This window comes from Magnolia sinica, chromosome 2 (assembly GCF_029962835.1).
Source record: "Magnolia sinica isolate HGM2019 chromosome 2, MsV1, whole genome shotgun sequence".
Classification (NCBI taxonomy): domain Eukaryota; kingdom Viridiplantae; phylum Streptophyta; class Magnoliopsida; order Magnoliales; family Magnoliaceae; genus Magnolia; species Magnolia sinica.
In genome coordinates, this window is record NC_080574.1 from 104550739 (window position 1) to 104576198 (window position 25460).

Genomic DNA, 25460 nt, shown 5'->3' on the forward strand with positions numbered 1-25460 from the left:
TATTGTTGGACAATTTTCAGTTGTAAGTATGTTGCAAGCGTAAATACCGTAAACTTCTTTCTTAGCCTTATCCTTCTGTTATTCCATTGCCTCAACTCTTCTTGTGAGATTGCTCACCCTTACACTCAAGTCATCTTCTTCTTTTATACCATACATTCCTCCCCTTTCCTTTGATTAAGTAGGTTTAGAAGTTGTGGGTTTTGGAGAGATGTCCCATGATTGTGCGTTTTTAGCACGTCTGTCTGAATAATCTCACACATAGTTGACATCTTTGTTCATGAATTCTCCATTACACATCATCTCGACCAATTGGCACATGAAACATGTCAATCCATCGTAAAAGAAATTTATGATGTGCCATGTTTCAAAACCGTGTTGTGGGCATGAACTGATAAGATCCTTGAACTGCTCCTAATATCAGAAGAATGTTTCATCTTCCTTTTGGGCGAAGTTTATGATTGACTTTCTGAGGGTGTTCGTTTTATGATATGGGAAAATTTTCTTATTAAACTCCCTTGTCATGTCATTCCATCTGCCAATCAATCGTGAACGCAGTGAGTGTAACCACATCTTGATCTTTTCTTTTAAGGAGAAGGGAAAGAGTTTCAGCCTGACCGTGTCCTCAGATACATGAGGAAAGTATAAAGTGGCTATTATCTCATCAAACTCTTTCAAGCGTAGATGTGGATTTTCATATTCAAGTCCATGGAATTTTAGAATGAGTTGGATCACTCCCGACTTGATATTCATGTCCTACATTCTCTGAAAAAACCATACAGGAAGGTGTGCTCACCCTCACTAGTTATAAATAATCTTATAAAGTACGAGGCGGGGGTGCTTGATGCACTTCATTCTCATCCTGGATGGTTGAGGATTTAGAGGTTGATTAGCAGCCATAACTTCAGTTAACTATGTGGATCTCGAGTGGTATCTAATCTTGCGATGGATAGATAATGAGAGAGAATTACTCTCAGCGCTCAATTTTAGAATCTAACCTAAACCTAAAAGAAAGAAGGGAAATAGAAATCTAGAAAATAAAAAAAGAGAGAATTAGAAAGAAGTTACCAAATTAGAAGTTTCTATGTTAGGATCCTACAAAAGAAAACGGAAAGTGAATTAGTTTCTAAAAATAGAAATAAAAAGATGAGTTAGTGTCTAAAACTAAAAAGAAAGTTTCTGAAAAAACAACCTAGTTTCTAAAAACGAAAAATGAAAGTTTCTAAAAAAAAAAAAATTCTAAAAACAAATTAGGAAAGTTACTAAAAAAAAGCAACCTAGTTTTTAAAAACGAAAAAGGAAAGTTTCTAAAAACAAATTAGGAAAGTTTCTAAAAAAACAACCTAGTTTCTAAAAACGAAAAAGAAAAGTTTCTAAAAAAGCAACCTAGTTTCTAAAAACGAAAAAGGAAAGTTTCTAAAAATGAAAAGGAAAGTTTTTAAACCTAGAAATAGAAAGCTAAGTTAGTTTCTAAAAATAAATTAGGAAAGTTTCTAAATCTAGAAATAGAAAGAAAAGTTAGTTTTTAAAAACAAATTAAGAGAAACCCCAACCTAAAAATAGAAAGTAAATAAATCATAATCTTAACATAATCCCAAAACTAATTAAATTCAAAAAAAGCAACCGTTAGTCCCTGGCAACAGCGTCAAAAATTTGTTCACAACCCCAAGTGTAAGGTCGTGATGTAGTAATAATCTCGGTAAGACCGAGGTCGAATCCACAGGGACTGAAACTTATACGTTTCTAAAATTAACTAGAAGTAGAATTAGAAAAAGATGTAAAACTAATTCTGAAGTATTTGAGAGAGTAATTATAAATAGAGTAAGTGAAACTAAGAATTTAAAGGTGGGAGCTAGGGTGTCAAGGATCTGCTTGTAGTGATCAAGAAGCCCTCTAGCTTGATTCAAATAACACAATTAGAATTGAAGTCTTATCCTAACCAGTTGGAAAATATATTAATAAAACTAAATCTAAACTTCCATTGACCTAATTCTCAATGAAGGAGAACTATGATAATTGACAAGGATTCTATCACCAAACCATGCCCAGGAGACAATGGCAAACAACAGGATTTACCAATCTCGTAATCTCAAAGCAGGAGAATTGTGAATATTAGAAAGGATTTCATCACCTTACCATGCCCAAGGGACGATGGTGAATAACAGGACTTACTAATTTCATAATCTCAAATCAGGAAAAGAAGATACTCAAAGCTATTGCAGATCTACTATAATTTGAGTCATAATAAACCATTAAAAACTGAAAGTATTCCTTAAATATCAAATTAGAATCCATGGAGTTTAACATAAACATAAATCAAAATAATAGAAATATCCCATCATGCTACAAGCTTCACCTCTTAGCCCTAGCTAAAAGGTTTAGCCAACTATAGAAATGATTAGACCAAAGTCTCTTAAGAAAAATATGAAAACAACTAAGGAAGAAGAAAAAAAACTCTTGGCGATGGCTTCTCCACTCCTTAAACTCTAGAAGATGCCTTGGAGTATCCTAGGCAGTCTTATTTATGGTTGTGGAACTCCAACTTTCGCACCTACTTAGAAAACTATAGAAACTGCCTCAAATTTACGCAGTTTGCTAAAATAGACTTTGCTCTGCCTAGTTTTTCAAAATAGACTTCACTCTGCGCAATTTCACAAAATGATCTAGAGTTTCAGAATATGCTTTTTCAGGACGATTTCAGGATTCCTTTTCTTCACTTCAAATCTTTGATTCTCTTCATGTCTCACTTAGTTTTCTTAGATCTTTGGCATGTGAATTCTTTAATCTTGGTCTCCTAAGATCCATCCCTTGCCTTGGTGATTCTTGAGCATCAAATCTATATTTTTAGCACCTTTTTCAATTCAAGTTCTTAAATTCACCTTGCAACACAAACATGAGTAAAATAGAATATTAAGCATTATCATGTTCATAGAACCAAGATATAAATGGGGGATAATATGCAATATTTGACCCTCAACACCCCCCTCTAGGACATTAGACATATCTTCAAGCTTCACTTGCAGTGGTAAAATTACAATTTCACAAATCATCCCGTATAAGAAATCATACGTAATTAAATCAATTAAGCGTATCTATGCTTATAAAACCAATGTATAATAAGGAGAAATTTTACAATATTTCACACTCAATAGTAGTCACATACACGGATGGATTTTTCCGCATACATCTCATGGCATATCATATACATTTGCTTGTTTACTATTGATTATCATTGCTATATGTTAAGTATATAATTGCCTTATATGATGTTTGATTCTTTAGAACAACAGACAACTCGAGGAACGAGTATCCCTTAAATTCTTAGGCAAGTGTCCCACATGGACTCGAGTTAGTACTAATAGAGCCTCTTCCTTCGATTGAGGTCAGGGGGCTGAGGAAGAAATTTAGCCAGCTTTAAAGTAGGCCACTCATCATCAGATTATACGGTCACACATCGTACATGAGAAACCACAAGCAAGTCTTATGAGTACGCTATCACATGTGATGGAATTGTGTAGGCCTTGGTTGAATGGGTTTTGGTAGGCCAAACATTGTGTGCAGCTCTAACCCTGGTTATTCAACTTATAATTGTACCTTGGTTATTGGCATATTAATTTATATATTCTTTCTTTTGTATCTTGATCTTGTTTTGAATCATGAGTATTAAAACTTGTTGGGCTTTTATCTCATGTTGTTGATTGGAAAACCATTCAGGCTCTAGAAAAGACTTAAAGACTTCAATAGTAGACTAATGCATTTGAGAAGCATGTTCATGTTGATTGATGATTGAATAAATATTGTTTCTTCTATTCTGGATTTGAATAATGTTAATGTTTATGCTGGGCTAAGTATAGCCATATGGATGACTATACTTGGATATTTTTATTCTTAGGTTGGATGATGATTCATTGGTCATTGATGATTATTTGAATTTTATATTATTTAGTTATGACTTGAGTACCTAGTGTGTTGTTGTAAATTTCTTATATATCATCCACACCTGCATCACCACTCCAACTTGGCAACCGAGTCGAATGAGCTCAAGCTTCCAAAGGCGGGGTGTGACATGATCGTATTTGAGTTTAAGGGTTGTTGGCATTTGAACAATCATCCCTAATCATTATCCCTGCTACTCCAATTTTTGTCTGTATTGTTCCAAGGTGTCTTGGAGTTGTTTAATAGCTTCTTCTATCTTCTCTCTTCAAGTTCCCTCTACCATGCCCCAGAGTCGTCTTCTCTAATACCAAATTAATACTTCTAGTTTTCTTTGACTTGGTTATTTTTAAGAACACAAGAGAACAAGAGAGTATTAACTGACTTCGAAAGGAGTATGCCTCCTAAGTAAAATAAGATATTTGTAATTGAAATCTAGTTTTGCTCTTATTAATAGACTCCTTTAAATATAGAACTAACAATTGTCATGTGCATAACTGGCTCCTAATTTAACTATATTCTAACACAACTATTTAACCACACCAAGCAACTTAATTAACTGGTTCTTCCCCACATGCTTAACCGAATCAAACGCATCACCACCACTCTCTCTCTCTCTCTCTCTCTCTCTCTCTCTCTCTTTCCCCCCTAAATGAAGTTAAAAAATTTAAAAAAAAATTTAAAAAAATCAAAATCAAGTAAGATTTTCTCTTCCTTTTTTAATTTTCTCTTTAATTTTCTTGGTTTGAAAAAGAATCATGGTTGATATTATCATTTTAAATATCATTGGAATTTTGATAGCGATAATAATCTCTTCTTTATGATCTTATAAGGTTAGTTTTAAAAGGAGATTTTTAAATTATTGCATCTTTGCATATGTAAATCTTTCCACTTTGCTTTAATTATAAAAGATGACCCAATAAGTGGGCCCGTAGGATCTGATAGTCTACATGATGTTAAGACCTTTGCAAAAGCTGAAGATGAACGGTGAATGGCTAGATGTCTGTTGAACTACTATAAGAGCAGAGAGGGTCTAATCGCCTCTCTAATTCTATGGTTAAGATGATACATGACTCTGCACTACAATCAATAGTTTTAATTGCCTATGTATGGGCTAGATAGATAGAATCAGGGTATAAACTCTTTTCCCTTTTTTCTGTCTAGGATATCTCTTAGTCCCTATATGTTTAGGAGGGATAAGAGGGATCAAGAAATGATAGATGAATTTAAATGGAATAGGACTTATCCATATCTCATCCAACATTTCTCCATATATCACGGAAAGATAACTGATTGCCCACAAGCGGCCCCCACGGGCCCATGTTCAATAGATTGCATGTTTGTATACATCAATGTTTTAAAAATTAGGTGACCCCATCCCAATAGGTTTGAACAACTATTCTTGTCGTTGCATCATGTAGCTTAAAATATACTAATTTAAACCATGTTTGTTTAAATGGACTCAGCAATCATTCTTAACTCTTAATAGAATTGTGTGGAGAGAGAACCTATTCCTACGGTCTTGATTTTTTCAAGATTGCATCGACGGATCCATCTATTGAAATTTTAAATGAAGATTGACATATATAGAAATTCATGGATCGGTTATTGGATTGTGTGCCTGAATTTCAAGACATATAAAGATTGATCTATTGGTTTAGTGTTGTGAGTTTGTTTGGAAAATTACAATTTATACGACACTAGGGTTAATCTGCCTAACCCTTATAAAAGATCACACCAATGCAAATGATATAAAGCAACCAATCATTTATAGGAGAATAAATGATAATTGAAAATCCACTATCATTAATCCAAATTGTTAATCTAGGAAAATTAAAAAGGCTCATCAGTAGTTTGGATTGTCCATGATGCAGATTTTGTTTTGCCATCACTCTACTTTGTTTACCACTATTAACATGAAGCACCTAAGGAAACCATATAAGAAAATTGGAAGGTCATTAGCAGAATGACTTAAGATTATATACTTAATTAGCTTCTCCTAACTTAAGAAAATAATATTCTACAAGGTAGAATATGTTAAGTTATTAGCTTTAATATTTATTTCCATTATTGACAATTCGAATATATTTGTCTCTAGCATTTCTCCTACTAATATTATCTATTACTTCAATTGATTCTTATCATAATTTGAAAATTAGCACATGGTCATGTTATTCCGACCTATCATTATTGCTCAAGTTTTCTGTTTCTAAATAAAGTTGTCAAGACCTATCAAACTCTAAGTGGTCTCTCAACTACCTTTTCTTGACGAGGGTGTTATGTATAAATTTCTTAGGATATATATTTCAATCGTCTTTGGTTATTATCAATGAATGATACATCTAAGATTTCCATAATATAATTTGGTGATTAACATAACGTATTCAAATTGTAATAATAATGAGTGCTCCAAATACATTTTCTTAGCATAATGTGTTATACAATAATAAATTATTTTTTTAACCTATTATGTGGTTCATAATAGGTTCCTAATAACTCATCCAAAGGCTCTGTAAGATGTTTCTAAATCCATTAAAACTTATCATCCCCAGGTGTTAGTACACATGCCAATAGTTCCACGTATATGATATTTAAGACACTCATCTAGCAAGCCCCATTAGATATATACTTCCTGACCCAAAATCAGGTTGGTCCACTTATCAGGTGGGTTACAAGTGTGTGAAGGGAAATGGCCAAACGTCCACTTCCAACACACAAGGGTAGTCCAATTAGGGACCAATTGATTAGCAATTTGGATTTTCACATCCGGCTACATGTACAGCTAAGCAGATATGTTGTGATGCCCCCAGTCTTTCCTGAAACGTTCCGGAGCCTGCTCCGACTTTCATACGTGTGCAACCACACTCTTTGTGGGTGGGATTCGGCTTTTTGATATGACCATACTCTATACGAGCACCCTGACTTTTCATCCGAGTGCATGATCCATGCTCGTATGCCCTCAACCCTTTCATAGACCCCCGAGAGTGTGAGTGTGTGCCCTGGTTCCCTATATTCATTTCCGTGTGTTAGTGTGCATACTCTATCATTCCCAAAAACCCCCAAGTGTGTGCATGTGTGTGTTTGTGCCTTTGCACATGTGTTTATTAACCCCCCACGCGATGTGTGCAACGTATCCCGTATGCTCGAGCATGACCCCCCGATCGTGTGGACCGAATCCCACTCCTAACCGCCTCAATGTACGCGTGGTATCACATGAAGAATCCAAAATTTGCATGTGCAAGAGGAACCTCAAAGGAGATAGGAGGTGGGCCTCTACATACCCCACCTTAAGTGGACTTAGACTAAACCTAATCCCAAAGCCCAACCCAAGCACATTCCCTACACATCCTACTAATTCTCTCTTCTCACTCCCTCACATCACAACCCACTAACACCTTCACTCATTCTCTCTATGCCACCTCACTCCCATGCATGTCACCTCTCCCTATATGCATTTCACCTCACCTTCACATGCATGCTATGCACCCTCTCCTCATAACACCTCTCCTTTAACTAATGCACGCATTACAATATGCTTCACTCCTCGCCCCTCCCGTAACCCAAGTTCGGTTTAGCTACATCTTTCTCAGCCATTATTAGTTTCTAGCGAAAAGGGTTTTTAACTCTAGTTAGTTGTTGAAATTTCATCTATGAAAGGAGAGGAAGAGAAGAAATAGAGAGAGAGAGAGAGAGAGAGAGAGAGAGAGAGAAGAAAAGGAAGGAAAAGAGAGAGAAGAAAAGGAAGAAGAGGAGGAGAACTCGAAGTCACACCTAGACCTGTTGCACACTCGCTCTCACCCACACCCCATCGCGAAACTCGAAACCTTCCAGTGAATGGATCTCCCAACTCACTACCCCTCTCTCTCTCTATCTCTTCCCTCTTCCCTCCCTCTTTTTTGCTTCTTTCTGATGAGGTGGGACCCGTCAGTAATGGGCCATGCTGCGTAAACATCATGTACAACATGTTGTCCACACAGCGTGTGTCACTTTGCAAGGGCTATCAAGTTCACCCAGTGGCCACCTTGATTTTTATTAACCATCGAACCTATCGACAAGGTTACATAGACTTGGATGTAAGTAAAATACAAATATTGTCTTGATCCTGAACTTATGTGGGCCCCAAACATCCAGGCATTACCCACCATTGAACAACCTTGGACACCCACCTAGATGTATGGATTGTATGTCCAACCATTCATCAATTTTTCTAGCTCATTTTCAAGGTGCGCCCACTGGACAGTGACACCCACCTGATGCTCATGAGAAATCCATCTCACCCACCCATTTTTCCAAACAAAAAAATGAAGCAGATCCAAATCTAACGTGGACCATGCAACTGGAAGCAGTAGGCTCCACCGTTAAAACCCTGAGGGTCCACCTTAAAGTATGTATTATATCTACACTGTCTATCTGTGGGGCCTATTGATGGCTACCCACCATTGCAACCTTCCCAAGGCCCACTGTATTGTCTCTTTTCCATTCAACACGTGTAGGACTGGTTATAGTGAAGAGAGAGAGAGAGAGAGAGAGAGAGAGAGAGAGAGAGAGAGAGAGAGAAATTTGCTTGATTCTAGCTAGTGGGGCCCATTAGATCATAGACCCCACTAATGCATGGGATGCCCACTCTGTCTACCCCTTTTCCAGTCCAAAAATGAAGCAAACCTATATCCCAAATGGGCCCAACACAAAGAGCAGTGGGGATGTTTCGAGCCGTTGTGATGTATGTGTCATATGTACACATTGTCCACTGCGGGGCAAGTGTGGACCCCACTATAATGTGTATATGCCATCCAAATGATCCCTGGCTGACCTATCATGCATCAATGGTGTAGCATGCTTACCCATTAACGCTTACGAAATTCAGAGTGCATCTGGCCACAAAATTATATGAGATTGTGATGGGCATCTGGCCATTAAATCAAGCAATTTGTAATGTAAATCTGGCCACTTAATCATAAGATCACGTGACGTGTATACAGCCATTAAACCACATGGTACTATGGCCCTTAACCATGTGATCATTGATGTAAGTGTAGCTACTCAATCATGTAGAATTTGGTGTACATGTGGCCATTTAACCTTGTAATCATATTGTGTTGGCATGACCACTCAATCATGCATGATTGCAATGTATGTATGACTATTTAGTCGTATGCAATTGGGACGTATCTGTGGGCACAGATCATGTGATCCATGATGTACATTTGGCCACTAAATGGTACTAAATTGAAATACAAAATTAGCCATTAAACTCATGTGATCATGAGAATTAGGGTTTGCCACTAGATCATGCAAAATGTGTGATGTTTGAAGCTATGATAGCCATATGACCCTTAATAATGTAAGATGTGGTACGTGTACGATCCCTGAATATGCAAAGGTAGTGACAAATGTAGGGCCATTAGACTATATGATGTTGTGATGAAAATGTGGCCCTTAGTACCTTGATCTTATGATATAAATTATAGCACAGTAAATCCTATGAAATTATGGTGTATATGTAATCATTTAACCATGTATTCATGTGATGAGTGTATGGCCCTCAAATTATGTGTTGTGATAAAATGAGGCCACTTGACCATACAGCCATGTGATGTGTATACAGCCACCCGACTATGCTAAATTATGTGGCTGGCCATTCCTATAAGTGATAATGTGATGGGTGTGAGGCCACTTAACTGTGTGAAAATGTGTGAAGCGTATGGTCACTTGATTATGTGGAATGTTAAAGTATAAGCAGCTATAAATTATGAAACCGTGCAATGCAAGTAGAGTAATTGATCACGTGACTGTATGATGCACATAGGGTTAGCAATCATCTGAAACTGCAACCTAGGTGTAATTATTAAACCATGTGCTCATAAGATGCATGTATAGTTACTTTTATGTGTGAACTTATGACTCATGTAGGGCTACTGAACTATGTGACCATGTGATACTAGTATCACTATTGAATCATGTGCAATTGTAATGTGTGTTGGACTAATGGGACGTGTGTATAGTCATCTAACCATGTTTAAAAGTGAGGGATACATGACCACAAATCATGTGATTATGCGATATACGTAACCCACATGAATCATGTATCCATCTAAATTTAGAGTCTAGTGCCTAACATGCGGTGGTGCACCTAATGGCCGGAGTGGATTTCACATACACATCAGTGGAGCATCCCTTTGTTTGCTTGCACAGATGGGTCTCCTGTAGAGACCATCTATCTATATGTTATAGAGTGGAGTAAATGCTGCTTTTTGTGTCTGAACAAAAACAGAAACGGCTTTCTGATTCAATACCAATGTCATAGGTTAAATCCCAAACCAACCTACCAAAAGAAAAGCACATTACATGTCGTGTCTTCAGCCCCATCAATATAATTACATATTCATATAATGTTGACCCACCAAAGATTCATCAGATGTTGTACTTTTGTTTCGTCCTCTGATGAAGTTATTTTGGAAGTTGGGATCTATAAATGTCATAGCAAGAAGTAGAAGCATTAATAGGGCACAATCTTTAGAGAAAAAAGAGTAATGTTGACCCACCAAAGATTCATCAGATGTTATACTTTTGTTTCGTCCTCGACGAAGTTATTTTGGAAGTTGGGATCTATAAATGTCATAGCAAGAAGTAGATGCATTAATAGGGCACAATCTTAGAGAAAAAGAGTAGGGCACCGGAGGAATGAGATACTGGTCATGGACACATGGGGACCAACTATCATCCCCGCCCACACCCATGTGCCTGTGGTCGAGATGCACCTGTTACACAATAACCATAACACCTCTCAAAGAAAGAAAATAAGAAGCCAAAAAGAAGAGTTATCATGACGTGCTAAAATGACAGCATTTTGGTAAGAGTGAATATACAATGCTCACCTTTCAGGAAGAAGTCCTGTGGTGTGTTTTGTTTATAGATCACATAATTTTGACTAACAAGAAAAGAGGGTGTAAATGCAAAGCTGGAGCTATGAAGGGATGCTTTAGAATGTAAATGTTTTAAAAATCAGTCAGACTATAGTGTAAATTAAATGAAATCTGAGTGACAATAGGAGAGGGAGGAAACAAGGAATTTGTTGTCCACACCCTTACAGACTTCAATATGCCTTGCATAATCAAAAGTTTGTATCCAGCCAATCCGTATATCCAAATTGACCCAAATCCTTTCATTAACCATAGTATCCATCCTTGGCCTAATATCCCATTGCAAGCACCAGTGGTGGACCACTAAAATATAACCTTTGGATGTCCATTAAGTATGATCAATATACTTTAACAATGAAATCAAAAGATCTCACAATTAAAAGCGTTCAAGAAACCTTTGGAAAAACTTTTTTGAGTGTTGGCTAGATTTAAGACACTGGATAGATGGTCCAATCAAAAAGATTCATCAACAATTAAGTCTCAATAAGATTAGAGGATCCCTTGTGGGTACATAAAAGGCTTCTACCTTCAACACCAATGTAACGTCAAAAAGTATGTCAATGCCCACCACAACTATAGGACCATGGTGTCTTTCCATGACCTCAAGTTTAAGGATTAGTCAAAGCTTGCCAATGATCACGTCAATCCAATCTAAGCACGATGATCCTCTTGGTTGGGAGACTTGATGTGATCCTCCAATGCGAATGTCCAATCAAACCCAGCACGGGTACTCATAAACAAGTGAATGCTCACACTCCCTTATGGTGAAGGGCGATGACAACAAGAAGCCCGATGATTGAGATTAATCCATCCTAACTCATTGTTGGTTCCCCGAAGGATAGCCACAAAATTATTCCTAGGCTGCCCAATCCCAATGAAGTGGTTATGGAATTTATGGTACTCGAGAAACATGGATACACAACTCTGCCTTAGCCATGGTCTCAATTACGTCCACTCCATTCTTTCCACAAGGACCCACAAGAGAGATTCATAACCCCTATAACCTGCTAAACATATTTAATGCATAAGTTATGCACAAAATTAATAATAAAAGATAAAAGTATATTCCATTTGATAATGTGGTCATCAATAAACAAGATCCATTAACATATGAAACACTAGCCTTCCAAGCAAGGTATTCAGTAATAGTAATGGCTGGTGTAACGACAGGTCATGTGACCTTTATGATATGGGCCATAATGGCCATTAAGGCACCATGTAACGATCAAAAAACAATATATATATATATATATATATGAAAAAATTTAGAAAAATGTGAGGAACCAAAATTATGTTTTCTTTTCTATTTTTTAACATATATTTGATGGTGCAACAGGCCATTCTTTGTTAAGAATGTTTTCCCGGACTGCCTGATACCATTAAACTAAGACCGACTCTAAAATAATGGAACTATCATATTTAGGCTTCTAAATATCTAATATCAATATATAATAAAGATTCTAAGTCTGCGTATGAGTAATCATGAGGTAATTATAGGTCTGTTATGTAAGCATTATTTAGGCTCCGAACACAAGTGAAAGCATGATTTGGTGGATTAGGACCTATAACATATATGTACAACTTAAAAAATATGGAAAAATGAAGAAAAAAATAAGTGATAGTTTACCCCTGTCAGCATTTCCCAATATGTCCACTCTGCTTCAGTTCATCGAATCCCACTCAATTTTGTATTTTAATTCCTCCTACATCTAGTTTAAACTTAGTTTCCAAGCTTCCTTTATGTGTAACATGAAGGAAGAAGTGGAAAAGGAGAGAAAAATTGAAAATAAAAATTTTCAAAATGGGCCCTTTTATGGTCATATCAGCCTGTAATAGCCTATCGGCCCCATAACGGTGTCCATACAAGGCATATCAGCCCATTTTTTCATAATGGACTGATTCAACCCCGTAAAGTGTAAGGGAGGTGACCTTTTCCTTTACAACCGTAACGCAACCTTTTTTTAATACTATATTCTAAGGCACACATGCCTAACGCTAGGTGGATGAACCGGAGATGTAACTCTGGAGTTTTGTGTGATAGCCATATACCAATTGAAATAGAGTAGAGATTTTATACAATAGATATAAGACTAACCATGCTTTATTGGACAAAATGTTTAGTGGTCAAGGACCGACATGTTCATAGGATGTGTAGCTGAAATGAGGATATTGAGATGGATTAGAGGCAAGACAGGAGAGATATAATTAGACAACGGACTTAATACAAAGATGGAAAGTAGACTTAGATGATTTAGCCATGTGCAAAAGAGACTAAGACCTGCACCGGTTAGGACCGAGTTGGTTCTAGTTGGAGGTTCTCAAAGGGAAGGAGGAAAGCTCAAAACGAAGTGATGGAGGTACTAAGAAAAGATTTAATGACCTATGGTCTGACCGAGCATATGGTCCTTGATGGTGTGGAATGGCAAAACAGAATTCATGTAGCCAACACCAATTAGTTGGGAATTGGGATAAATCTTAGATGATGATGATGACGACGACGACTGATGATGATGATGATGCATAGATACTTGCATTTAGAAAATGAAGTTACCTCAATGTTATCTCCTTTGACAAGATCTTCATTGCGCATCGCCCTGTCAAGCTCTATAGTGCTGTAGTAACTTGCATTCATTTGCATAGGCGGTGACCCACCATAGATCGAAGCAAAAAGGCCACAAGACCCATCATTGCTTTGAAATGCCAGCCATCTAACATCTGCTCTCCCTGAAGATTCACCAGGAACAATGTATGGCACATGCAGGTCTGCCACATTCTGTTTGTATAGCCCTACATGGGCCGCTTCCTTTCGATCAGGATAGCATTCGAATGGCCCTTTCCCATACCATGTAATCTGATCCAATGATTTCGGCACATGGAATTCGACCCCAATACGTGGCAAAGGTGGAAGGTCAGTCCTCAAGTCTACATTACACTCAATGATCACATCCCCAGATTCATATATCCAGTAATTCACTTCCACCTTGCAAATGATGGAACTTTTATCATTTACACCACCATCTGAACTGTCAGATTGTGATAGATGATGTTCCAGTTCTTTGGGGAGACCCAAGAAGAGTACCTTGATTGGTACAACATGAGCTGTTACCTTCTGCTTCTGTATGGAGCAGCTTTCTGTATGAAATACCATGTTATCAAGGTAGGCAGCCTTCCACCTGGAAGCATAGCTATTTGAGCCTCCCCCCTTATCGTTATCAGTAGGCGCTCGCCAAAAGCATGGAAAAATACCCTTATGCATCACTGGAGAACCTTCAACCTGCAAACCATCATAAATTTAGAAGACCATTTCCAAACAATCAAGGTGTGCTAACACATTCAATGACATCCTATAATATGGGAGAGGATTTCTTGGAAATGTACTGATGACTGTCAATAATACAGTTCATGATTCCTTCCACTCTGATGCATGTATGGATGCAAATATGAGTCATTAACACCCATATGATTATTTGTATCATATGGAAAGATTCAAGTCTAGCATGGAGAGATACACAGGCATCAGGATGAGAATTCTCCATGGCACATGGATTTGCTAAAAGCATGCAATATCGATTATGAAAAACATGTTCTATGTTCTCTATGCACGCTCTAAAGCAGGGATAGGTGCACAAATAGTAAAGCAAAATGCTCCAGTGCTCTCAGAGAGCAATAGGTTGTAGTGCTTCCTGACACTTGGACAGTCCAATCAATTGAGCTGAACTGTTCATCAAGTCCAGAACACATTTCATACACTACCATGCTAAAATTGCACTGATTAGATTATCCAATTCATCCTTGATCGGCCTTATTTACTAAAGCCATCCATTGTCCAAGCCATGGAGAGGTGTCATGATTTCGTAAAAGAAGTGATTCTTTGGGATCAAAAGCAATCAATGACGGGCCCTAACAAAAAGATGGACCCAAATTGTTGATTGGACGTATTGTGTAAGCAATCTTGACCATACATACTAAAGGCTATTGATCGAATGGTTAACAATTGTGGGATCAATGTGATGTTTGCATGGTAGCCCGTGAAATGCGTGCTGGACCTAAGAACAGCCTAGATTAACCAAGTATCCCAATGCAACTAGGAAAACTGTAACTTACAGTTCCCTAAGAGCAGTGTCAAATCTCTCAATAGAAAATAGCAAAAAGATACAAACACTAAGAACCACCTTCCAACTCTCGATTGCTCCAGTTTTTGTGTTGAACTTTATCTCCCAAACATTCTCCTTGCTGACTGTAATAGTGTCTCCAACACATTCCCCAACCAAGGTAGAATTTTCATTCATTTTGATAACCTGGAAACATGCCACTTTGTAATACCCAAAATGGCATCTACTGATAGATACAAGTAGCGGCTGAGAAGAGCACATACATGAGGAAGGGATTTGCCTTTGGCAGGCAAAGGAATTTGAGTAGAAGAAATGACATGACCAGCTTCAGACCACCTTGTGGATGTCATAAGCTTTGCAGTTATGGTTAAAAATGCTTCCGTGGCTGAAAATGATGCTGAAAGATGATGCCATGGAGACGATTCCCATTCAATATCATAGCTGCTTTGGGGTTCTATGACTGGAAGAGAAAGCACTCCAGATCCCAGGCTGCATCCATCTCCATGAAGAACCCAACTAAACTCCATTGCTCGTGTAGTTTCGAAAAAATGCATGTTAGATATCTGCAAATTCAGCACTGCTCTGTTGATAGCATAGCCAACGTAAACTTAAAGATAAATATTCGTGTGAACAAGAGAATACCTTGATGATGTTTTTCCCAAATGAAACCTTTATCGGTTGATATACATACTTAACTTCTGTAAAGCATAGTGGAAAGCAACGAATGATGAAATTAACACACACACACATTTATGGTACAAGGAATGACATCGATGAGTTAAGGGCCCATTTGGACACACTCGCTTAAAAGGGGTTAACAAGAAAGGTGGGTTTCAAGCCGGTTTCTTGGTCCGGAAAAAACCAATAGCCAACTCAGCATCTTAGTGCCTATTTTGTCAATGGGAGATAAGACGGGAGTTTGCAAAGAGCATCAAACGCACAACATAAACTGCCATTCGGATCAAAACAATGTTCCAGCCTCAAACGCACGTTCTGGAAGGTGCATCCAAACAGGCCCTAAGGTTCTAGTTATTTCTGACATGAGGATGTAAATAGCTTTTTTACCTACCATTTAGTGCAGGATGAGGTGTTCGATCTGGCCATGTTAGGCCGTTCAAACAAAAGTTCAAATCATTAGGGATGTCTCCAAAGTCTCCTCCAAAGGCCCAGTGTTTGTTACCATCAGCTCCCTCCTTCAGTATTCCCTGTAAAAATAAATAAATATATATATATATATGAGATATTTATTACAAACTAGTAATTACTGTCCTCCAATAGACCAGGTAATAAAAGTTAATTCTAAGAAGCACTGCAACTTATATAAAAAGAACTAAGGTCCTACGGATTAAAGATGCAAATAATATGGCATCTGAATATTTCATTGAAGAGTATGAAGTATGAAGGATTCCAATTGATCACGAATCTCTCTTTACGGCTTGTTTGGTAAGCTGCAATCCATGGGAAACAACAGTTTGTCATCATTATTTCCCAAGGTACTATTGAGGAATGGATTCCAAAGGATTCCATTTTAAGTGGGATGTTTAATATGCAAGTGGAAATCTTCACTTCATCTCACAATGATCACCTTGGGTTTCGCGCTTGAGAATGGTAGAAATGGAAAAGTGTAATGATTACATTACAAAGCTATGATTTCCTTCACAAATCAAACAAGAGAAAACGATAATGATTACACTTTTCCTTCTTTTTTTTTCTATGGATTTCCACTTACCAAACAGGCCCCTAAAGCCATCACTGCCATGCATTGCAAATTACGATTGATTTGCAAAGTACCGACCTAGTCTTCTAGATTATTTCAACAACATGGTCTAGTTAAAATATACCTTTGTGCTGAATTGTGTGATCCCACTAAGCAAAACACTATGAATAATCTTCCAATAATGTCCAACAAGAGGTTTCCCTCACACATGCGCACCTTTATACATGGCACGTGTTCCAACCAGGCAGAAGTGTGAGGCAATTGAGCTGTGCATGGATGGCTAGGAAAAATAAATCAGGCATTTCCACCTATCAGTAGGCCGTAAGTGTGCCAAAAAAAACAGAGAAGACTTCAAACACTTGTGAATCATCCGCATGATGTACAAGTGTGGCCTGATTGTACTACCAGGTCATCTGCATAGTGGGACCCACCTTACGCATTAACCAGATGTTCCATGCACATGACAGTTTAGCACATATGCCATGCATAAAGGCATTTGTGGAGAGGGTGTCTGAGGCTAGCAAACCTCACCCACAGTTAGACCCTCAATTCAAGGATTCTAAGCTACAAGGGGCATAAACCCATCATGCTCTGCAGCAAAGTACATGTTTACAATAGAATATAGTATGGGTTGTTGTATCATGTATGACATTTGAGATAAATGTAAGGAGTCCCATGCTCTCCACTAAACTAATAGCAACAGCAGCATTTTCACCATCACTATCATCTTTATCCTTTCTCCCAGTGATTAACGGCCAGCCTTCAAAGTGTAGGTTGGCCAAAGTTCCACACAATGATTCAAGTATCGGTATCGACACATGTATCGTGCCCTTGGGATATGGAAACATATTGGTATCACATGGGAAATATCACATGTATCCCGTAACATATCTCTGTTTTTGGGAAACATTGGAAAATTAGTCAAAAGTTTTAATGAAATTTCAGGGAATGTTAAAAATGACATTATTACACACTTATAATTCATAAAGACATCTCAAATATTTTCACAATTTCTAATTATTTTTAAATAAAATTAAAATAATAAATAATGAAATTACAAATATTTCTATGATTTATATCACTTATAGCACATTTAATGTACTAAATACTTGCACTAAATTTGTCCAACAATGTACAGTGCATTTATTTAAAAATGTATTTTTTTTCTAAATTTAAAAAATATATTTTTCAAAATAAAATAAATAAGTGTGGTTGATGTTAAGATCAACATACGCTCATATATATATAAATATTAGGCACAAATAAAGCATCAATCTTTTACATATATATATATAGAGAGAGAGAGAGAAAGAGAGAGAGGAATGCTCACCTGCACACCAGTTCTCACGAGAACTCATGAGAACTTATCTGCCGTGATATGAGTGCAAGATTTGAACCATACATGTGATGCAGCACCCCATAAAACCTCTAGGGCCCAACTTTTACCCTAATCCAAAACTTTGGTGGGGCATGGCAAAACGAAATAGTTTCCTCCCTTGATTTTCCTCTCTTTTGCCATGGCCCACCAAAGTTTTGAATCAAGGTAAAAGTTGGGCCCTAGGGTTTGGATTTTGGGCTCATATCACGAGAGACGAGTTCTCATGAGTTCTCGTGAGAACTAGTGCACAGGTGAGCATTCCTCTCTCTCTCTCTCTCTCTCTCTCTCTCTCTCTCTCTCTCTCTATATATATATATATATATATATATATATATATATATATATATATATATATATATATATATATATATATATATATATATATATATATATATATATAATGTGATTTTTCAAACTACAATTACAAGATAAATGAGTGAAATCGAGAAAATTTTGAATTTTTCCAAATTCGCTCATTTTCCCCAAATTCAAAAATAGGAAGTCAAAATCCATAACTGAGCATACAAATCATGCAAAATTATGGATCACTAACTTCATTCCACTGATTCCAAGCAATTTAAACAAGAGAAAACAATTGAAATTGGCAAAAGTCCCCAATTGGGTTTCCGATACCGCATGCCTTCTGATCTCGATTTTCGCACCTAAATCTCATTTTCTCTCTAAACAAATGAAAAGGAATGGTCAAAATTCCCTTAGGAATAAGATCATAGCAAAAAAAATCAGAGAAAATCATTTTTTTCCTTTTGAGTTTTGGATTTTTTTTCACCAGGGGCTAGTGCAATTGAGGTACTGTCAATATGTACTAACCGTCTGGATGATATCGGAAAGTTTATAAAAGTGATATTTTCAAATGATATTTTGAGAAATATCGCACACCACCAAGAATTTTGATGACTTTAGGGGTGTTTCACATCACTAAGGTGTGATAACAATAGTATTGGCTGATATAACAATATTTAAATCATTGGTTCCACAAGGTAATCAACCCTCCCTTTATACCTGAGCTATAAGCCCATCAAGCGCTCCAAAAAGGGAGTTATTTAATAAAGAATATAATATAGATGGTGCTATTACATCCAATGTTTGCATTGTCGACGACAATATCGATGTTATCACTATATTATCGTTGTCGACACACTTGTGATACCGAAACCATTGTATTTCAAATCGTTTCCTAGTGTCGACGAAATCTCGGAGAAATTTTCGTGATTTGTCGATAACCTAAAATGTTGACGAGATGACGATCAGCCGCTTACTCAACATACCACTATTCCCACATACAATATGCGATGTCTTGATAAAATAGGGATAAGTTGCTGAAATATTGCAAGCAATTGTACAGAGAAAGATACCAAGTGTGTAAATGAGTGAAAAGTAAATAAATAAATAAAAATAAAATCCTTTAAATTTTAGAAAAAGCAAGGAGAATCCACTTTTTTTTGTATATATGTGAAAGATAGTGGATTTCAGCACCAACTAACCTGGTTTTAAGGATCGAAACAAAGATATGACAAAGAAATTACCGTTTGAAGCAGTTGTGGGCCTGAATATTGAGGAAACAAAAAATTCCCCAAAACAACCCTTTTCTCTTGAATATAAGCATGGATTTCATTTGATATCCATGTTTATGCATGAGAATCATCTCATCCATAAACATGGATTTTAAGTACAAAATCAAGAGATTTAAGGATCTATTTGGTCTGATTTGGGGGAAATGGGGAAAATCTGATTTTTTTTTCCCCAATTTCTTCTCCAAAAAACAAATTGAGGCCCCATTTTTTTATATGATCATGACGATGGGCCGATCTATTGATTTCTCAAAATCTCTTGATTTTTTGAAATTATTTATTTATTTATTTATTATGAAAATAAAAAATAAATTTGTTAAATGTTAAGAAAATTATTTAATCCACTTCTTTTCTTTAAATGGGGCTCATTGGGCCCCATTTTTAAAATGATGATGATTGATGAATGATCGGATGGATTGGACAGTTGGATGGATGGATGGTTGGTTGGACAGATGGTTGGATGGATGGATTGGATTGGATGGATGGATGGATGGATGGACGTAATGGTTGGATGGATGGATGGATGGATGGTTGGATGGATGGATTGAATTGGGGGATGAGAGTTGGATGGTTCAAATACTTGTACGTCCTAGTTATTGTATAGTAACTGTATTTGTGTTATATAAATTTATTTTGGTTAATATTGGACTAATTACTTCCAATAGCATATGCTTTTAAGCCTCCATTAAATGGAAACCTATTTATTTATTTATTTATTTATTATTTAAAATAAAATAAAAATAAATCTGTTAAACGTTAAGAAAATTATTTAATCCACCTCTTTTCTTTAAATGGGGCTCATTAGGGCCCCATTTTTTAAATGATGATGATTGATGAATGATCGGATGGATTGGATGGTTGGATGGATGGTTGGTTGGTTGGACAGATGGTTGGATGGATGGATTGGATTGGATGGATGGATGGATGTAATGGTTGGATGGATGGATGAATGGATGGTTGGATGGATGGATTGAATGGGGGGGATGAGAGTTGGATGGTTCATATACTTTTACATGTCCTAGTTATTGTATAGTAATTGTATTTGTGTTATATAAACTTATTTTGGTTAATATTGGACTAATTTCTTCCAATAGCATATGCTTTTAAGCCTCCATTAAATGGAAACCTGTTATGTGTGCATTCTCTTGACAATGTTTTACTCCTAAATATGCAAATATGTGTATTTAAGCATCTCCAGAAGTTTTATTGAAAAATTCCACCATTTTCCCATGTTTTATCATGTCTCCCCATATTTCCAGCTATCGGCGATAATGATATTGTTTCCGTATCTCTAGCCAGCAAAACTCGTAACGATGCTGACAACTTAAACATTGATTACATCCGGAAAGAGTCTAAGGACTCACACTCTCTAGTAAACTAATAGCAACAGCATTTTCATCATTCTCATCATCTTGGCCTTTCTCCCAACAATTTGGGGTCAACATTTAAATGTTAGGTTCATAAAAGTTTCATGATTGGTATCTTTAAAAAAAAAAAAAAAAAGGTTACATGATCGATTGCCCACTGCACATAACCTTCCTAATGCAAAGACATTTTCACAACGGGCTCAAATGAGGTGGCCTGTGGGATGCAGGGGCATACTCGGGGTGGGCAGCCCGTGTGAGGTGGGCCCCAGCCGTGTGAGGCGGGTGGCTCGTGTGAAGCGGAACCCATGTGATGTGGGCCCTACGAGGGGGGTTCGATCAAGGACCTAACCCGTGGGATGTGAGGCCTGGGAGCAGGAGGTCTCATGTTCGAGACTTCTCACTGGGGGTGATTAATGCAGGGGCATTTTCACACTGGGCTCATGGGATGCAGGGGCACACTCCGGGTGGGTGGCTCATGTGAGGCGGAACTCATGTGATGTGGGGCCCATGAGGAGGGTTCATCAAGAACCTAAGCCATGGGATGTGGGGTCTAGGCTATGAGATAAAGGGATTGATTCGCCATGCTCTATCAGTTCGAGTTTTTAGAGCAAGTGGTTAGTTGTCCTGCATCACTTCCTTTTACCCAAACTCCACAACCCACAATGGTAGAAGCTCACATTCAAAAAGCTTGTAGGTCAACACGTTCCCACTCGGTGCCAACTGCAACCCAACTAATACATGCACGAAGCCCCCACATAAATAAGGAGTTCTAACATATCCAGTAGTAGCAGCAATTTTTAAAAAATGAAATTGTAAGAAAAGGGCAAGATTGCTAGTTGACTGAACATTAATCATTTTACCGTCAAACATGAAAAGATTTTAAAGATTTTATCCACCTGATCAACCCAATCCCAAATAAAACCTCCTTGGAGACCGAATGTACTATTTATTGCTCCCCAATATTCATGTATGTTTCCACTACTGTTCCCCATTGCATGAGAATACCTGTAATTTGCAATGGAACATATCATCAAGAACTTATCAATAACAAGGCAACAAGACTGCATTACCAAGTAGGAGAAATTTGTGGTTTGCATCCACCACCATTTTTTAGAAATTGGTGACTCATCCACCATGCACATGGCATACATTTACATCGATCCATGCCATCCAATTGTGAGACCGATTGTGGATGGAATCCGGTAGCCCGAAATTAGGAAACTTAATATTGTCTGATTGGTAGCCATCGGAATGAACAATCCTAACCACCAGATTGGTAGCCATCAACTAGACAGCGAAAAGTAATTGGTCGGCATTACAAATTCAATGGGCAAACTAGGAAACTTAATATCGTCCGGTGAGTGTGATTTGGGGCTATGCTCAATCAACAAAGGGGTCCACAATTTGGTAGTCTAGATTGTCATTCACGTAGGCCATGTGTATAGTGAAAATGAGTCAGTGAACATAAATTGTAGTCTAACACTATTAGAAAAGTGTGTAAATCGTAATACGATCATAAAAAATATTTATAAAAATTGTAAAAGATGCATACTCGCACAAAATCAGAGGCCTGGTTTCAGTTGGATCCTTAGCTATCTTCACTATGTCCCAAACACGCATGTACATGGGGCACACTATATCTGTTGATGAGGTTCTTGATCCGCCACCTTCATAATGTAACAACCTCGAAGGGTCCTTCCCTCTAACCCAGCCTGCACTTAATGAAATCATTAAATGTTCAAGATTAAATAGCTAGATGGCAATGATGAATGAAATATAATATACTACCAGCTAAAGCAGAATGATTAGGTCCATATCCGGCTTCGTTTCCCAAAGACCATGAAATAATGCATGCATGATTTTTGTCCCTCTCCACCATGCCTATGACACGATCCAACATAGAACAGGCCCAACTTGGTTCCAAAGTAGGATGCTTGAAATGGCGAGACAGATCAAAACCGTGCGTTTCAATATTCGCTTCATCTATCATGTAGAGACCAAATAAGTCGCACAACTCATACCATCGTGGATGTTGGGGGTAATGGCTGTTTCTCACGGCATTAATATTGTTTTGCTTCATCAAAACCAAATCCTACAGGCAGAGAAGTACATAGAGATCTCAACAAGATGTCAATTAGAATAATTATAGTGGGAGGAGATCCAGTTATCAAAGCCATTCTCATGAAGAATTTTAGAACCCTCAACCTGATAATATGCATAGCATCCAAAAAATCCTCAGTTTGTGCAAATCGGCAAATGGTTTGGTGATCTAGACTGTTGATCTGATCAGCTACACGTAGATAGGGGATGCCTCACGGGTCTCCCAGCTTGGGGGATCCTAACCATACAATCTTTGCCTTTTATTCTGTATGTGGACAATTGCTGCATTTTTTCTTTGACCGTCTATTTGCAGGCCACCAATTGGAGGGATAAGATCTCCCAATCTGGACATTTTTGGGGCATCCCCAATCCACAAAAGGACCCATCAAATAATGTTGTGGATAAACCAATCATGGACCCACTTGTACAGACAGAGGGCTCGAGGATACCATACATATCCTTAATCAAGGATCATATACTTACTCCCTATTTGCACATAGAAAAGAAATGAAAATCACCTTAACCATGCAGGACTCCAAATTGGTCTTCCCTACACGTGGATGATGTTCATGTCTATTGACACCTCGTATTACAACTGGATGCCCATTTACGAGTAGTTGTTTTGGAGCTTGTGATATTTGTCTTATGCCTACTTGGCATGATTCACAGTCAACAAGTTTCCCGGAAGTGTCTTTGAGGACAACAACAAGGGTATATAAGTTTGGCTGCTTATAAAAGAAGTATTAGTACAATGCATCAATCATTTGTGCATGTAGGCCTAAGCAATAAAATAAATCAAGAATAAAGTGCAATGCAATCTCAGAAAACATAGGGCATTACAACAGAAAATGAATAAAGACATCTTGCCAAAATATTTCTTTATTAGGAGGGTTGTGAAAATGTTCCCTTCCTAATAGCCCTACCTATGCAATTTCTATTAAAAACAGTAAGGTTGATACAACGAAGTAGAAGGTTTGAGGAACCTCGTAGATTATGGAAATAGTTACCACTTACCAGACTGAGAAACGGATGGAGGAAAAATGCAAGCAATAGATCTGTTGAGCATCATTCTCAAACAGTTGTAGTAGGTAGCTAAAAGTATGGAAGGAATGCAGGAAACAGGACGAGGGAAAAATGGTGTTTGGGAAGTGAAATGGATGCCGGAGAACTATGGTTACAACCGCGTAGAGTCAAAGCATTAGCAATATCCTCAATAGTAAATATCCTTGTAGATCTAGGTTTCTCACTGAGATCCCAGTATGTGTCCCCCATGTGTTGGTGAGGGCCAAGTACGGGTGGCAATGGCCTAGGCTAGGTAGGGCTGGGCCGAGGTTGGCCCTAGCCGAATCCTAGAGCCCTAAGCCCTTGCCCGAGCCCAGCACTGGACCTAATGGGCCAAAGAGGCCCTGACCCTAACCCTGGTCCTTGAGGGATGGAAAGACTAGGGTTGGGCCGAGGCCGAGAGAAGGCCTGCCCTCCAAGTTTGTGAAAATTAAAAGGTGATGTGGATCCATTGAATCCAAATGAAACTATGTCCATGGAAAGGTTCCCATGCCATTAGCCAATGAGATCATTACCCTTTTACAAGTGTATGTATCTCTGTATAGACTATAGAGAGTTATATTACACTCCGATTGCACACTATGCTTAATAGACAGGCATTCATAATTTGTACATAAGAGAAAAATTGATTCAAATGAAACCAGGTAAACTATGGGACCTGCTATCTCTGTATCACATTCCAAAAATCAGATTGGTCAACAAATTCTAACCACTGATTTGTGGACGCTTGTTTGTTGAAATAGGACAGTTCAATCTTTTCATTGTTAACCGTCCAATAACTGTCCACCGACCATATATTTAGCTAATCACGTAAGTATAATTTTTTCACGATATATCTAAATTGGGGTCTATAATTTGGACAATCTAATTTGAATTATTTGTTTGCAAAGTATGTGATTTCTTAGTAATTTAGAAGTGCCCATGTATCAGCCACAACACCCTGCCAGTATAAATATTGATCTATATACTGCATACTATATATACAAGGCCTAAGGACCAGGCTATATGTCATTAGCCTAGGCCCAGCCTGAACACCAGGCCTAGATTTTTAGCCCAATCCCGGCCCTCAGGACAAGTTTAGGGGCCAAAGCCCTGGCCCTTCACAGCTAGGCTACCAGAGCCAAGCCAGGTAGCCCAGCCCACTGCCACCTCTGGTCCAAGTGCAATATGATCATGGTACGCCAAAACAGTTAATTAATGACCATAATGGTAACGGTGGTAACCCGTAGCAGGACCGTAATGGAAACAGTGGTAATCCGTAGCAGCCCCGTAATGGTAACAGTGG

General features: G+C 37.8%; 1 protein-coding gene and 1 non-coding gene across 2 annotated transcripts in view; one reads left to right on the forward strand and one right to left on the reverse strand.

The window, feature by feature from the left end:
* Positions 1 to 367: 367 nt before the first annotated feature.
* LOC131238287 (small nucleolar RNA R71) lies at positions 368 to 474 on the forward strand. Its single transcript, XR_009167692.1, has one exon. It is a non-coding gene; the product is annotated as a small nucleolar RNA R71 (small nucleolar RNA).
* A 9757-nt stretch (positions 475 to 10231) lies between these two features.
* LOC131237338 (uncharacterized) overlaps positions 10232 to 25460 on the reverse strand; it is a 41479-nt gene continuing 26250 nt past the window's right edge. Inside the window, exons 9-18 of the mRNA XM_058235044.1 lie at positions 23632 to 23838; positions 22802 to 23105; positions 22566 to 22725; positions 21910 to 22018; positions 16032 to 16167; positions 15605 to 15660; positions 15226 to 15525; positions 15023 to 15148; positions 13402 to 14124; positions 10232 to 10688 (exon numbers count right to left, since the gene is read on the reverse strand). Of these exons, the coding sequence (XP_058091027.1) occupies positions 10518 to 10688; positions 13402 to 14124; positions 15023 to 15148; positions 15226 to 15525; positions 15605 to 15660; positions 16032 to 16167; positions 21910 to 22018; positions 22566 to 22725; positions 22802 to 23105; positions 23632 to 23838 (2292 nt within the window). The 3' untranslated portion in view covers positions 10232 to 10517. The remainder of the gene's footprint in view (positions 10689 to 13401; positions 14125 to 15022; positions 15149 to 15225; positions 15526 to 15604; positions 15661 to 16031; positions 16168 to 21909; positions 22019 to 22565; positions 22726 to 22801; positions 23106 to 23631; positions 23839 to 25460) is intronic.